The sequence below is a fragment of the Pelodiscus sinensis genome, chromosome 5 (genome assembly GCF_049634645.1).
Source record: "Pelodiscus sinensis isolate JC-2024 chromosome 5, ASM4963464v1, whole genome shotgun sequence".
Classification (NCBI taxonomy): Eukaryota; Metazoa; Chordata; order Testudines; family Trionychidae; genus Pelodiscus; species Pelodiscus sinensis.
In genome coordinates this window covers 116,136,162-116,152,309 of record NC_134715.1, presented here as the reverse complement: position 1 = coordinate 116,152,309, position 16,148 = coordinate 116,136,162, and the positions used below count along the sequence as shown (strand labels likewise).

The 16,148-nt window shown below is 39.4% G+C and overlaps 1 protein-coding gene across 1 annotated transcript in view; it reads left to right on the top strand.

Annotated features, from left to right (window-relative positions):
- HGFAC (HGF activator) overlaps positions 1 to 16,148 on the top strand; it is a 62,020-nt gene that overhangs the window by 23,626 nt on the left and 22,246 nt on the right. The window contains exons 5-7 of the mRNA XM_075930824.1: positions 3,883 to 4,005; positions 6,527 to 6,658; positions 8,346 to 8,456. Of these exons, the coding sequence (XP_075786939.1) occupies positions 3,883 to 4,005; positions 6,527 to 6,658; positions 8,346 to 8,456 (366 nt within the window). The remainder of the gene's footprint in view (positions 1 to 3,882; positions 4,006 to 6,526; positions 6,659 to 8,345; positions 8,457 to 16,148) is intronic.

Genomic DNA, 16,148 nt, shown 5'->3' with positions numbered 1-16,148 from the left:
AAGGAAGGAAGGAAGGAAGGAAGGAAGGAAGGAAGGAAGGAAGGAAGGAAGGAAGGAAGGAAGGAAGGAAGGAAGGAAGGAAGGAAGGAAGGAAGGAAGGAAGGAAGGAAGGAAGGAAGGAAGGAAGGAAGGAAGGAAGGAAGGAAGGAAGGAAGGAAGGAAGGAAGGAAGGAAGGAAGGAAGGAAGGAAGGAAGGAAGGAAGGAAGGAAGGAAGGAAGGAAGGAAGGAAGGAAGGAAGGAAGGAAGGAAGGAAGGAAGGAAGGAAGGAAGGAAGGAAGGAAGGAAGGAAGGAAGGAAGGAAGGAAGGAAGGAAGAGTGCTTTGCGCTCTGTTTTTACTCTGTTTTTGCTGTTTTTACAGAAATCACCTTTGAATTTCGGAAAAGCAGACATTTTTTTGGCATCCCTGTAAACCTCATTTTACGAGAAAGAAGGGATGTTCTGAAAGAGGGTTTTATTCTGACATTTGGCCCTGTGTAGACAGGCCAAATGTTGAAAAAGCCTCTTCCGGAAGAAAAGCGGAAAAAGATACGGAAATTGTGAACTTCAATTTGCGTATCTTTATCCACCTTTTGTTTGTAGTGTAGACGTAGACATAGACTGTTTCTGTTCCTGAGCTGGGACTCTCTCAGATTATAAGAGTTCTGGATCTGGTTCAGACTTTTTTTGTTTAGTTTGTAATTTCTTTTAAACAGTGGCATTTTTTAACGAATAAGAAAATATGTTCTCCCTCATACTACATGCACACTCTGTTGTCAGCTACTCTTTCCTCAATAGTGTACAGAAAGAGAGTTGAGCTTCAAAAATAGATTGCCTTATGAAGAATTCATTTGGGGAAAAAGATGTTGCTTTAGTGACTGCTTCAAAGAGGACGAGGAAATAGCAGCATTCATTGCAGAAGTAACTAAAAAAAATGAAAGGGGTAGTCAGTTGAACACTGACAGAATTTTCCCACAGATTTTATATAGCATTGAGCAATAGTTCTGCATGTACCTCATTTTGATGGTCTGAATAAAAAAGGAAATAGAGGTCTGTGGCAAACTCCTTGAGATGCAAGTTATTTTTGTCTTAGCTGATTGCTTACTGAAGTGTGGCTGAATTGTGTGCTGAGTATATCTTGATAACTTCTTCACATTTAAGATTGGTAATTTAAAGATTGAGTCCTGGTCCCACTGAAGTTCCAACTATTATATAAAGTAGAAAAAAAGGATAAATATATTTTTGCAAAAATACTTTTGATTTCAATAGGGAGTAGATACAGGGCTGGCTTATCCATTAGGCACAGTAGACACAGTGCCTAGGGCTCACGATACTTTTAGGGGCCCATGAAAATGTTTTAATTTCTTTTAAAATCCAAAGAAAAAAAAAGAACTTTTAGGGTCGAAGAAAATGTTTTAATTTTTTTCTCACATCAGAAAACAATGAAACTTTTAGGGCCCACGAAAATCTATTAAATTTCGCCTAAAACAGAAAAAAAAAATGTTGAAGTATTTAAAGTTATATAAAAAATATTTTTTATATTTTTTTTTATGGAGGAAGGGGCCCACGGAGGCAAAAGTGCCTAGGGCCCATGAAAGTCATAATGCGGCCCTGATTGGATACCTAGGTGCTTTCCAAAATCCTACTAGAAACCTACCTGCTTCTTTAGACACCTAAATTCTTTTAAAAATCTGGCCCTAGGTGAATTGCTAAGTTGTGGCTCTTGTATTGTGTTGGAGAGGGGCTAGTGTGCCTAGGGTGAGCAGACAGCAAGTGTGAAAAATCAGTACAGGGGGTGAAGGATAGAATTCCAAGCAGGAAGACACAATCTGGCCCGAAGATTGCTGTGCTGTTAGGAGCATGTCCCTCAGGTGGAAGTTGCAGGTGGATCTGAAAGAGTCAAAATATAAATAGTCTCAGAAGAGCACCTTAGAGATTATCTTCAGGATGCCAGAGGAAGACAGGTGGGAAATGATCCAGGGATGGTGGAAGAGAATATAATGAGGGGTTCCAATGAAAGAGAATAGGAAAGAGCTAGAAGTTCTGCTTCACTGACTTTGGGATGGTACCAAAAATGATTTGCCAAGTGCTCCACTATGCTGAGGCTGGCCCTGGGAGAGAGCAGCAGTTTGAAAATTACAGGCATATGTAGTGATGAAACCTATAATTTAGATATTTCATAACCATCAAATGGAAGCAGCAGCAACATAGTCATTATGTTTACATGCTTTCTTTTGATGTTCTCCTTGGGTGTGACTTCCAGCATATGTACACAAGCCTAGATTCTGATCTCAGTTACCCCATTGGAAATCTGGAGAAAACGCCTTGACTTCAGTGGAATTATTCCAGATTTACACCAGTGCAGTGAATTTTAGGATCTGGCCTCAAGTGCTTTGTTGCAGGGTCTTTGTGTGGATAGGTTTTTATCTGCTGAATTTTCTATTTGGCAGTGTCAGCATGTTGGCAGCACAGTACTGTGCTCAAAGAACAGCTCAATGGTGTAATTGTGCATTGTTCTCATAGCAGAATTTGGCTAGGAAGCATTAGACAAAGAATTCAAATATAGGTGAAATACTGAGCCAGCCCCTCAGCTGGATCAATTGATCGGAGTGGAGAGATGCTGATTTATAGCAGTTGATGAGTTAGCCCAGTGCCTTTTGTTAACTAGTGTTATTTCATTAAAAAGTCTTATGAATTTTACATGGTACTCTCTCATGTCAAGGCACCCTCCATCAACTGATTGACTTAATGGGGATTGGGAACAGTGATGCCAATTCAAATATTTCAGGGGTGCAGGTAATTCCTGATCCTCTCCCAGGTCTCCTTAGGAACCTTAGATCTTCCTTTGGCTGAAGAGTCTGTCCTACCTCTTACCACCATAGTGCATGAGCTGGAGCCCCAAGGAGCTGAGTTCTCAGACTGATTCTCCTGACTGGCACAGTCATGGGATGGTCTCTCCATGCTCACATCCCAGCACCATCTGAGTGGTAGTGTTACTTCGTGTGCCAGATTGCAATGCCACTTGCTGAAATTTGGCTTGATTGCCCATCGGTCCATAGAAAGGGGTGGCTAGATCAAATGCAGTGGTATTTGTGACCATGCCTTGGGAGCGATGCACTGGATTGTTCCAGAAGTAGCTGTACTTATTTAGTATGGGATCACCCCTTAAAGATTGTGGGAACATTCACCCTTCCCATTTGACACCCCTGACAGGGAGGCAGCACTGACAGGTTTTCCCACCTCATTTAAAAAAAATATTTTTGGAGAATAGGAAATTTTACATTTCTTAGTTTGTTGCAATTTGTTTGGTCAGATTTAATTTGACCTGCTCCTTCTCTTCCTGTTAGGAAATTCTGCACCATCCAACTTTCCTCAGTCTTAGAAGGCACCAGAGTCCACTACCAGGAATATGTAATTTATGAACTCTGAAAGAGAAACATAATCCCACTTAGTTATATTGATATGTAAAATACACAGGGCATTATTCCCTGCAAATGAGAACTTCTGACTTTTTTTAAATCACTAGTGTAAAGGAAGAGCTCCACCTTGTGGGCATTTGTCCAATAGTCTCGCATGATACCTGTGGACTTATCAATATTGCAAATAACAATCATGTGTCAAATTCTGTTTCAGCTATATCATTATAAACCCATTTATTTCAGTGGAGGAGAAGAATTCAGCTCACTGAGCAGTTGTATAGTTTTATAGCTAAAGATAAATCTAGTTATTGTACAATTAAAAAATAAATGGTTAAAAAAAAACCATTGTTTTAGTGAGATTGAATGGCGATATTAAAACCACAAGGCATCTGAACCCAAAGTGTTATTATTCTGCATAAATGGCAAATGTCTGACAAAACAAAGATTGAGCTGTCTGTCCGTTATTAACAATAATTTATTAATAGCTTTCTCAGATTATTGTACAAAGCACCAATGCAAAAATGGAGGGACTTGTTTTGTTGCATATGATCATCGTTCTTATCACTGCATGTGTCCTGAAGAATTCACTGGAAAAGACTGTGAAACCTGTAAGTGCCTTCTTTAATGAGCAATGGATATTAGAAGTAGAGGACTTTTCCAAGTTTGTTAGATAAAAGGTAATGTTGTTGTGATGTTAGAGAACACTAACATGAATGTTTGCGTAGGCTGGTTTCCAAGTGATTATAATAGACAATCAGTTTGTGACAGGACAGCTGAAAATAGACTAATTATATGGCTAGAAATTCAAACCTGATCAGAACCACCATTAAAGTATTAGATTAGGAGACATACAGTAAAACGCTTCCTCCCCATTAACCCGCATACTCAGTTTTTGAGATTAGCATACACGCTTAGAACTAATTATACTATTTAGTACTCAGAGTGGAGAGACATGATAAACAAAAGAATCTGAGGAAAGGTATTATAAGGGTCTTTCTGTACTCTCAGGCTATGTCTACATTGCACAGTTATTTCGGAATAAGCTATTCTGGAATAGTTATTCTGAAATAGCTTATTTTGAAATAGCACGTCCACACTGCAGGGAAGCCTCAAAATTAGTCCAAGTTAGGCTTCCCTAATGTAGACATACTATCTCAATTTAGAGCCTCAGGAGAAATAATTTAGAATGTCCCTGATGAGGGGCTATATCGAAATAGCAGCAGTGGAGTGTCTACACATACCTTATTTTGGAATAGGCATTATTCTTCTTAGAATGAGATTTACAGAAGTTGGAATAAGCCATCCATTATTTCAAAATAATTTCAAAATAACAGATTTGTTGTGTAGATGCTCGCATAGTTATTTTGGAATAATGGCCATTATTCCGAAATAACTTTGCTGTGTAGAGACACCCTCAGTGATTTTACACCAACATAATTCCATTGACTACACTTGAGTTATTCCATATTTACATCAGAATAAGTAAGAGTTATCAGACCATAAGGCTCTTATCATTCTATTGCACCAGTTTTACAATGGTATACAGCACTAGACCCAGACCTAAGCACACTAAGCAATTTCTCAGGGTCCTGAGAAGCCCAAGGTGGCCCCCTACTCATTTTTTTTTGGTATGTGTCATGGGGTGAGGGCAAAATTATTCCTGTTTGGGGCCCCAATGGGCTAGCACTGCCTCTGGCAGACTAACTCCACGGACCTCAGTGGAATGGCTCCTGATTCTCATCTGTATAAGAACAGACTCAGGTCCCATAAAAGGTCTCATTTCTCTTTGTTGTTCAATGCAATCCCTTTCCTGCCAGGGAGCTATTTAATGTATATTTTACTGTCTGGGGCACCAGGGTAGCTGCATCTGTTACACCCTTCATCTGTAAGGACCAGTCGGCGAAACTAACGGCTATGAACAGTACATAAAAATGGGATGAATGTCATTGTACTATATTCTGATTTTCTTCCTTTTATGTATTGAATTAACCATTGGGAGGCTTGCAGAATAGTGCAACTGTCTGGTTCATTTCATAGGTGAATATGATATTTTAAAAGCCAAAGAAAGCCATCTGGCCCAACCAGCTTCTTTATTTATTTCTAATTGGTTCTACTATTAGTCATAGCTCCTATCACCATGGCAGCAAGGTTAAAGCACAAATTGCTTCATTAGCACATAAGCCTGGATCCACAAGGGAATTGGGGTGTGACACCACTGAGCGCTGGGACATGTAATGTTCAGACATCTAGAAAATCACTAGACCAAGAGTATGATTCACAAAGCCTGAGTTAGGGGCCTGGGTCTCCCTTTATAGGGAAGGGGGAAAATGGGTGCCTAAGAATGAAATCCACAAAAGCCAGCATGTTAGGCAGAGCTAGTCAACTTGAGATGCCAGCAAGAAGGGTGTGTCCTAAGCCCCACCCTCTCATCGAATTAGGCAAGGTGCCAGTTGCAGGGTGGTGCCTGTCTCTGCTTACAATCCCCATCCACAGCGCCCCTCTCCTGGACTCTGGCAGTTAAAGCCCCTGATCTGCTGTTTGCAAGCAGGAGCCATGGGGAGGGGGACACTTGAAGTCACATTCTCCCTCTCCAGATTTGCTGGTTGACTTGTACTGAAAATGCTCAGGTGGACAGAGCTTGCTCAGTAACATCTGCTGAAGCTGCTGCCCTCATGCAATTGGCAGGTACAAGTCATCTCTGCTTGCACAGATGCAAGGCTCTGATCATGCCTACAAGACTGGAACACATTCAAAAACTGGTGAAAAGAGGCACCATAATCTGTGTGCACCATTTAACTTTTAATCCAATGATGAAGCCAGTTATCTGGGATGTAGGATACCCTCCATTCAATCCCCAGCTCCCATAGGCAAAACAGGCAATCAAACACCTGTTTTCCCTTGATTTGTAGATCTCATTTTAGGCCAAAGTGGAAGATAGGTGTCCAGGCACTTAGAAGCAGTATTATGCATGAACTGAGGCAGAAACGTAGTTGTTCAGAGAGTAAGCCATACTTTCCAATACTATTTGGCTAGTTAACATGAAAAGGGATTATTAGGGAATAACACATCATTTGGTATTATTCTTTGTAACAAATAAGCCTTATAAATATTTTTTGGTTTTAATTTTAGGGAAGTGTTTTGATGACAGTCGCTATGAGTACTTTGACAATGGTGAAAACTGGACAAGAATCTACAAAGGAATAGTGGAAGAATGCACGTGTGTTAACAGCCGAATCGAATGTCAAAACACACGATACACAAGTATTACTCTGCTGTCCACAGCATCAGTATTATTTTATTCTAAGTGTGCATATCTGCATGTAATGGGCTAAATAAAAACAGTGATACCGAAATCCATGCTACAGTATTCTACGTAGTCCTGCAACAGATACACCCAAAAAGAAAAAAAATTGTCCTGCGGCTTACAGAGAGTAGCCCTGATTCAGTCCTTCGGCATGTCCTTAAGTGCTTTCCTGAACAAGGATGGACTTAAGCATGTGTTTCAGCATACATGTTAATGTGTTCAGGAATAGGAATGTGATCCTGAATTGGGGCTGATAACAATAAACATTAGATTAAATAATAATAATAATAATGGTAATAATGATAAGTAATAAAATTACACTTGTATCCCAGAATCTCAAAGCAATTTACAAATTTATATTAAGTAAGCTTTATAGAACTCTGCAATATTAAGTAAGTAATATTATCCCCACTTTACAGATGTGGAAACTAAGACACAGAAGTGGGACTTTCCAAGCTCACATAGTAAAGCCCTTGTAGAACTGAGAATATGCCAACGAGTCAAAATTGCTAACGGCATAACTTTGGCCACAGGAATCATGATTGTAGTCACATGGTCTAACTACTTGACCAAGCTTCCTCTCTCTTGGGTTATTATGAAGTATTTACACAGTTTACTAAAAACCTTCGCAATAGTGGAGACCATATTGTGAGTAGCAGTAATAATAATGTTTATGTTATTTGTTAAACAATGATAATTTGCAACACAGGGGAAACTATCTTGGTACTGACAGTAAAAGTGAACACTGGACCAGATCCTCAACTGATATAAATCAGCATAGCTCTGTTTTCAATAGAACTATCTCAGTTTATTCCAGCTGAAGGTCTGGTCTACTGTGAGAACAATAAAAAGTGTCAGAGAAGGAGACGTTATCTCCATGGTAAATATGATGCACATCCCTAGAGTCTTCTTACTTATGATGATTCCTATAAGGTATGCTATGAAATTTGCATAAGGGGGTTGCATTTTCTTGCATTGTGTGTAGCTTTGAGACATTCCAAGCCCAGAAGGGATTAATATGGGCAACTGACCTCCTGTATAACACAGGAAATAGAATTTCCCAGAAAAAAAATCTTAGCGGTTATCTTTTAGAAAAAAACTGCCAATCTTGATTTTACAAACTGTAGATGTCAGAGAGCCCACAACCATTGGTAAATTTCTCAAATGGTTAATTAATATAATAGAATCATAGAAGATTAGGGTTGGAAGAGACTTCAGGAGGTCATCTAGTCCAACCCCTGCTCAAAGCAGGACCAATCCCAACTAAATCATCCCAGCCAGGGCTTTGTCAAGCTTGGCCATAAAAACTTCTAAGGATGGAGAGACCACCATCTCCTCACTATTAAAAATACATGCCTTATTTCTAGCTTCAACTTCCAGTCTGTTATATCTTTCTCTGCTAGACTAGAGAGCTTGTTATCAAATAGTTGTTCCCTTTGTAGATACTGTAATCAAGTCATTCCTTTAACTTCTCTTTGTTATGATGAATGGATTGAGTTCTTTGAATATATCACAATAAGGTGTAGCTTCTAATCTTTTAATCATTCGCATGGCTCTTCTTTGAACCCTCTCCAATTTATCAACAATTTATCCTTCTTGAATTATGTACACTTATTGCTTTTGATCTTTTATTTATATTTGTAGGTTGCATCAATAATCCCTGCCTCCATGACAGCGCCTGTAGAATGAGTGTTGTGACTGGGAAAACTATATGTGGTTGCAAAGGAAACTTTGTAGGGAAATACTGCAATATCAGTAAGTATTACAATGTGCCAGGGAGGAAAAACGTTATTGATTGATCATCTGACTGGTAGCAGGTTTTAGTTACTTGCATTTTCTCCTCTACATTTAGCACAGTTATCATCTAATAATTGTTCTGAAGAATCATGTGGCATAAGTAACTTCTCCCCAGCTAAGGAGTTCAACATATTCCTCTAAAATAAAACCTACTGCATACTTCATTACCACGGCCCCAATCTTGTAAACATACATCCTTCAGTGTAATTAAATTATGTATGTACCTAAAGTTAAGCATATGTTTGCAGGTTTTGGATCCAAACTGTAGCATATGTACTGCAGCATAAATTCTTCCACAGACAAATATGGATCTATATTGTTCCCACATGAAGTAAATAAATTTCTATTTTAACAAGATTGCTGGTAGCTTCCCATATTTGTCAGTCATCAATAGTTAATAGGACTAGATGCTAATAAAAGTTTCCTTTTAGCATTTCCTTTTAGCCATCTGGGTCTGACTCTCTTCTCCCTTATACCAGTTTTACACCAGTAAAACTCCACTGCTATTCCAAATTTACAGAAATAAAACTGAGAGGAGAATCTGGCTCTTGATATCTAGACATGTTATTGCTTTGTTGCTTCTTGTTTGAGCTTCAGAAGTGCATAGTTTTTTATGTAGTTTTCTTACACTTCTGAAGTTTGTCGCTGTATGGATTAAATATATTTTTAAACCTTACCAGTGCACTACATCTTCTCTTCTACTAAACTCAGTGGTATCTTTCATATGCAGCAATTTTTTGCACACAAATTACAGTAGGCCTTTAGCCATTCCACACTGATCTTGTCATCACATTGGCTAAGAGGATTTGCATGGTGACCCAGGGCCCATTGTAGTCAATGGAAAGAGTCTGTAAGAAGGTTGCAGTTTCCTTGTTTGGTGTAGATCAAGTCTAGGCTCCATGTCCTGTAAACTCTCTTCTTAAGCTCAGGGTTTCCACTAACTTCCTTCTGGGGTCTGTGGCCAGGCTGAGTTATTTCTCTCAGCTCTGCTCCACTGGAGTTGGAGCCTCCTTTTTGTGTTACCCACTTAATCATCTGAACACTCCTTTGACCCTTCCCTGACGGAACTAACAACTTGGATCACTAGGCCATGCCCTCTGAACAGTGCTCCTAGTCCAAGGCCTTTATAAGAACAGCCTGGATTTTCTTTCTCCTCCTCCCAAACGCTAACTATTCCTGACAGCCCATGTTTTTGTTGTTGTTGGGGGTTTTTTTTTGGTACTATTTCGTCACCTTTCATTTGTCTTACCCCTTTCCAGGTGTCTGGGGAACTAGCCTCTCAGACTGTCTCTTTCAGACTGAAAGGGCCAATCCATTTTTTCAGACTTCTATTGACTGCACTGGGCAATGGAACAGACGTAGCTGAGTATGAGGATGGGAGCCCTCTAAGGAACACCTATTTGTTATTTGTTTTTCACTATTCTTTTTTGTTCTCTTGTGTTATGTTTTTTTTAAAAAAAACAAAAACAGTTTAGTAATTCAAAGTGAGAGCAAAACTAAATTCCATATGATTAATTCCTATTGCGCAGCATGCATAACAAATTGAAAAATTACCAGTTTTCAAAATGGCTTCCATTTCCCATTGCTCTCAGTAGACTTGAGGCAATAGCTGCCCTCGGGTAAGGTGTCTTCTTTCAAATGGCCACTGCCTCCCATTGTTGTCTGTGGGAGTGAACACAGCAGCCATCTTTCGTTAAGAGGAGACCTACTGAGAACTCTTGGAGATAGGTTTCTATTTTGAGAATAGCTCTAGCTACTGGCAAGTTACAACCTCAGTCCCACTGAGAAAAATGAGAGGTGGCGACTGCTTTGAAAAAGAGCAGTTCTCTGTGGAATTCTGTGCAGCAGAACATTATGTGGCAACCCTTGCCACAGAAGCCAATTTCAGTTAGGAAGAATAAAGAAAAAAATGTCCATCATTAAAAAACCCCTTTCAAATGTAGCATAAGATTTCAGTGAGCTTAACTGTAAAAAGTTTGAAGCACTCGTGATGTTCCATTATTAAGATCATTCAAGGAAAAGAAACAGCCTGTGACAGGGTGCTGACATTCTTAAAGGACCTTTTTGAAATTAATTTTAATGGATAAAATAATTACCCAATTTACTTGTAAATTCTCACAAAAATCATGAGTGCTGTCATTTTTGAGAAGATACACTGGTTTTTGTTCATCCATGACCAAACTGTAAATGCCTGCTTTCAGTGCAAAATTCATCCTTAGCTATGAAATCAGGAAATCATGAGCAGGGATTCCTCTCCTAAGTCATATTACAGACCTAGCAACTGTGTCTTTCAGCTTCTCTCACACCTTGTCCCATATTCATCTGTGCCTCCTTTTATATTATAAATTCACGGGGGCAGGAACTGTACCTTCCAATAAGGCTGTACAGCGATTAGCATATTATGGGTGATACTGTTATCTAGATAACAAATTATTATTATGATAAGCAGCAAGAAAACTATCTACGTCTGGATTCTCTAGTCCAGTATAGGGATGTAAGCCTGGGGTTATCAGTTTGTCGAAGTCGACTACTCACATCCCCCCCCCCGACCTCTCATTCCCCTCTCCCCAGTGCTGCTGCCTCTTATAGAGACAGAAAGGTAGGGGGAAGCAGAAATTGGTGCTGGGTGTGCTGCCTGTTCCTCCCCCCGGGCTGCTGCCTCTATTAGAGGCAGCAGCGTGGTGGAGACAGGGAATAGTGCTGGAAGCAGTGGGAAGAGGCTGCTCCAGCTCCAGCTCAGTTTGGTCCAGGACCAAACCGGACTGCGGCTTTGCAATTTAAAAGGCAATAGGAGCCAGGTAGCCTGCCCCCCAGCTCCCACTGCATTTTAAATTGCAGAGCTGCAGTGGGGTTTGGTCCCAGTTTGGCATGAGCCGGTGCTGAGCCAGGCTGCCTGCTCACCTAGCTCTGACTACATTTTAAATGCAGAGCTATAAACCTAAGGGTCTGAGCCGGGCTGCCTTCCCCTATTGACTAATTGAGTAGTCGATACAAATTCTATCAACTATTTGATTAGTAAATTAACATAATTTTAACACCCCTAGTCCATTAGGTATTTAAAAGCAAAGAAAAAAACAAAGTATTCTGTTACTATTATATCTGAATACAGTTGACCTGGCTGAAAAGTACAGCTTCTGATAAACCCAAACCACTCTGGATTTCATATAGCTGGATGTGTCCTTCCAAACAGGACCCAACCTGGGTCTTTACAGAATATATAGCAGCTCCTAGGCTGGTCATATTCTAAACCCAGTTAAGGAGTTGAACTTTATTCTAAAAACATTCTTATACTTTTATGGGTGTGAAGAAAATCCTCTAAAGAAGAACTGAGTGCAAACCAATTGGTGAACTGATTGGCAGGGAGCTGCTGAGGTGTGAGTGAATTGACTGAGCCGGCCAGAGGGGATTATTAAAAATACAGGAGGGGGAGTATGAACTGCTTTAATGTAGAGGAGGATACAGATGAACTGATTTAGTGGGTGGTGTGAATAGACTGACTAGGTGGGAGGAGAAAAGTCAATAGATGTAATATGTGGGTGGGTGTGAATTGATTTAATAGGCAAGACAGAGAATAAGAGCAAATTGATTTAGAGACAGATACTTAAAGTATTTAGGTGCTTGCTGAAAGATGCAGATAAGCACCTAGTGGGATTTTTGAAGTGCCCAAGTGTAAGCTTTTCAAATCCCACTAGATGCTTATCTGCTTCTTTAGGCCCCTAAACAACTTTTGAAAATCTGGGCCTCAGTGACTAGGAGTGAATTGACTGAATTACTAGTGATGAACTGTTTAAGTAAGCTGGATCCTAGAATTTGCAAATGTGATCTTTGCATAGGCATCCTTTTGTTAAACATAGCACTATTGAACTTCTGTTCATTTCTGTCCAAAACTTCTGTATTTCCTTATTCTTTCTGGTAGCAAGCTATTTGTTAAAGATGTAATTATTAAATCTAGCTGCCTGTAGATATTTATACCATCCATGGCTATCAGTGTGAATCATTATTGCTGTGCTGAAATTGTAGTCTAAAATGTCACTAGTAAAATCAAATGAAAGATTAACTCATCTCTCCTTTTAACTATGAAATGTATGCAGTTTATTTCTTCAGGCTATAATGGATTCCTGGTGGCATATATAAAACTCTGGAATTAAAACTTGTATATAAAAGGATTCCATTTACACAGTAGGTGAATTTATACAATGGTGATTTGTTTTTTTTTTTTTTTTTTTTTTTTTGGTAAGCAGTAATCTCCTGAAGTCTAGCTCAGTTGAGCTTTTAAGTGTTTGCAAGTCAAAAATGTTAAGGTATTTTTTATTACATTAGAAATATATTAAACAGTAAGTCTACCTGCAATGACTACAGCATGCATTCTTTAAGCAAATGCTCAACTAAGAGTTTTTTGTGTTATAAATTACTTTAATCCATGATCAGATCCGTTCCTGTTTTATGTGTCAACCTTCTATTAGATTTAATTCATTTCAAGGGGCTGCCAATTTTGTGCATAGCTTTTGGCCCACAACAAATTATTTTTGTGTGTCATAGTCAAGCTATGGTTTCAATGGCTCAGTCAGACTATGTGCTGTTGGAAAACAGCACATTATATGAACCTTTTTTTCCTCATTAATGAGCTAATTAGATTGTTTCTGTTTCTATAGAATCATGTGACCAAACAGATATATATTTTACTTCTATAGTGGTTTTCATCCGACAATTTAAAAGCATTTTACAAACACTGATTTGTAGATCCTCACAACTCCCCAGTAAGTGGAAATGTTATAACGCAGAAATGCTAAGTAGCTTAATCAATGACAAATTGGAAAGCAGTAGCAGCATCAGGAACAGAGCTTAATACATCCGACTCTCAGGCCTGTGCAGTGCCCACTAGACCACACTTAGGCTACATCTAGACTACAGGCTTCTTGCGCAAGAACCATTTTAGGAAGAGATCTTCTGAAAAAACTTCTTGCGAAAGAGAGCATACACACTGCAAAAGCGCATCGAAAAAGTGACGCGCTTTTTCAAAAGAGAGTGTCTAGACTGCCTGGATGCTATCTTGCATAGTGATTGCTATGGGCAGAATGGCCACCAGGGCACCTGTGCTTTTTCCTCTTCCCTCTTCTTCTGAAAAAACTCCCTCTTTCCCGTCCCCACGTGCCTTTTTGCGAAAGAAATATTTTGCAAAAAAGCATTATTCATTGTAGAATGAGGATTACCAATTGTGGAAAAAGCTCTCTGTTCTTTCGATTTACTTGCAAAAGAATGCATCTGCAGTGTAGACATAACTCAAGTTTTGTCAGAAAAACAGCCTTTTTTGTAGTCTAGATGTACCCTTGGAGAGAAAAGGCCCACTACTGTTAATAGGCCCTCACAAGAGTTCAAACATACACAAAAATTGTGGAAAAAGGGAAGGGAAACATATAGGCAGGGTGTAAGAACACTAGAGGGGTCAGGCAATGGGAACAGAAGACATTACTAAAACAAAGAAAGTTGATATATTCTACATCTCACAGCCTTTCAGGATTGCAGAGCACTGGAAACAGAACTGAAAGAGGAAAGACAGATCTTTTTACCAGCAAAGTTATGCATAAGTTGTGCATTTGAAATAAGCAGAAAGTGATGAGACTGGAGAACACCAATACAAAGCAGAATAGATACACAAACAGCTGCAGGCTCCAAATAGTGTCAGAAAAAGATTCAAGGAGGCACAGGAAGAAATTAATGGATTTCCAAAAATGAGGCTTAAAAATCCATTCAGACATTCAGTACCTACGAGTTCCAGTGAGATATGTGGCAAAGAGACACAAAATGAAATGAGGGACTCTCAATGTTCATTGACATTAAAAATACAGAAGAGACAGAACCTTCCATTCCCAGTTCTTCATAAATACAATTGAGTAAAAAAAAGTACTTTAAGGAGGAAAAGTTGCACAAAACCACAAAGAATCTGGGAGAAAACAATTGCAAATTGGAGCAATCAGTTAGGAACTGTTGAAAAGCAGACTGCCATAACACCATTAAAGTGGGTACAAAAGAACCTTTTCAACCTATGAGACCATAGTTAGAAGATGACCAGTGAAAAAGAACTTAAAGCAAAACTGTTCTAGTACCAGTGAGCAAGCAAGACCATTTTAGTACCAATGATTTTTATGAGAATGGTGAACTCAGAATTGAAGACGCTAATATTTGTCAGGCTTTGCTGAGTTTTTAAAATATTGGGAAGAATGTAATGAGGTGTCCTTTTAAGGGCTTCTGTATTGTGATCTGCAAATCACAGCATTGCTTGTCTAGTGAGTGAGTTGGAGTGTGAAGCGGATGTTGGATGTCTGTTAACAAAATAGCTTCACTGTGTTTATGTGGATTTACCTCCACAGGATATTACAGTCTAAATAAACTAGACCTTTTCTGAGAACAAGCATTTCAAAAAAAATTCTCTGAGATATTGCTATTCAACTTGCCCAACTAGCATCAGAGACCTTGAATGGAGATTGGATTGTGGATAAAAACAGTCTACACTAGGTAGACTGTTTTTTTTTAAAGTAGAACACAAGCAAAAAATTAGAAAACTATCTAAACAGCCAGACTTCTATTTGTATTCTGTCTGCAGCTTTAGCATTGAGTGGCTGATATGCAGCAATGGAAGTACATTAGATTTCAGTCCTGGAGGTGCTGAAAACTTCCCTATAAATGACGTGAGTGAGAATTAAGAGTCCTCAGTGTTCAGAACCTTGCAGAATTTGGCCCTGATACTATGCTAATAGACTGTCCCTCTCTTCTTGCATTCTTACAGAAGTTCACATCTCTAAATCATTTCTGAATGTAATAAATACAGTTCCAATAAAACTTGCACCTGGCACTTCCCTGGCCAAATGTAACATGAGATTGTTAACATAAAGCACAGTGTTGTTTTTTTATATGAACCTAACTCTTTCAAACACATGATATTTCATTATCCTGTAGCCTTGATCAGAAAATTACTTTAAAAACAGTTCTTCTTCTTATTATTATTATTTAAAACATATGCAATTTGTTTCATATATGTTTTATGAACAATAATTGGGATGAGAAAAAGTAGAAGTGGTGATCTCAGAATATCACCGAGGTGCTTGGAGTCCAAATGCAGCTACCTGGAATCCAAATGCAGCTACATATCCCATTTTGCAAATGGCCTAGCAGGTCTTGAACCATGGCCTGTAGAGTTACCAGGTAGCAGATAGCCTGGCAGCAGCAGCTATGATGAGTTTGTGCTCCATTACTCACAACCCATTGCGGACACAGACCAGAGGAAGTCCTGCCTGAGAGGTCTTACAGGCAGCAGGCTCCTGGCTCTTGACTGGTTTCTTGACATATATAAACCCATGGGCTGTGTCTAGACTGGCAAGCTGCTTTTGCGGAAAAAACTTGCCAGCTGTCTACACTGGCCGCAAAAGGGCCAGTGTAGACAGCTTAACTGTGAACAGTATCAGATCCACCAGCTATTAGATTTGAAAATTAATCATGGCTCCCTCCGGTACCTTATAGTCTTGAAGGACAATGGCTCAGAGAGTGATCCTACGAGCCAACATCCCAAGTCCATGCCCTAATTTGTAGCAGATTTTCATGGGGCCCATACAGGAGAGTGCCCCGAGAGAGGGGCGTAATGTAAGGCCTAGCAGA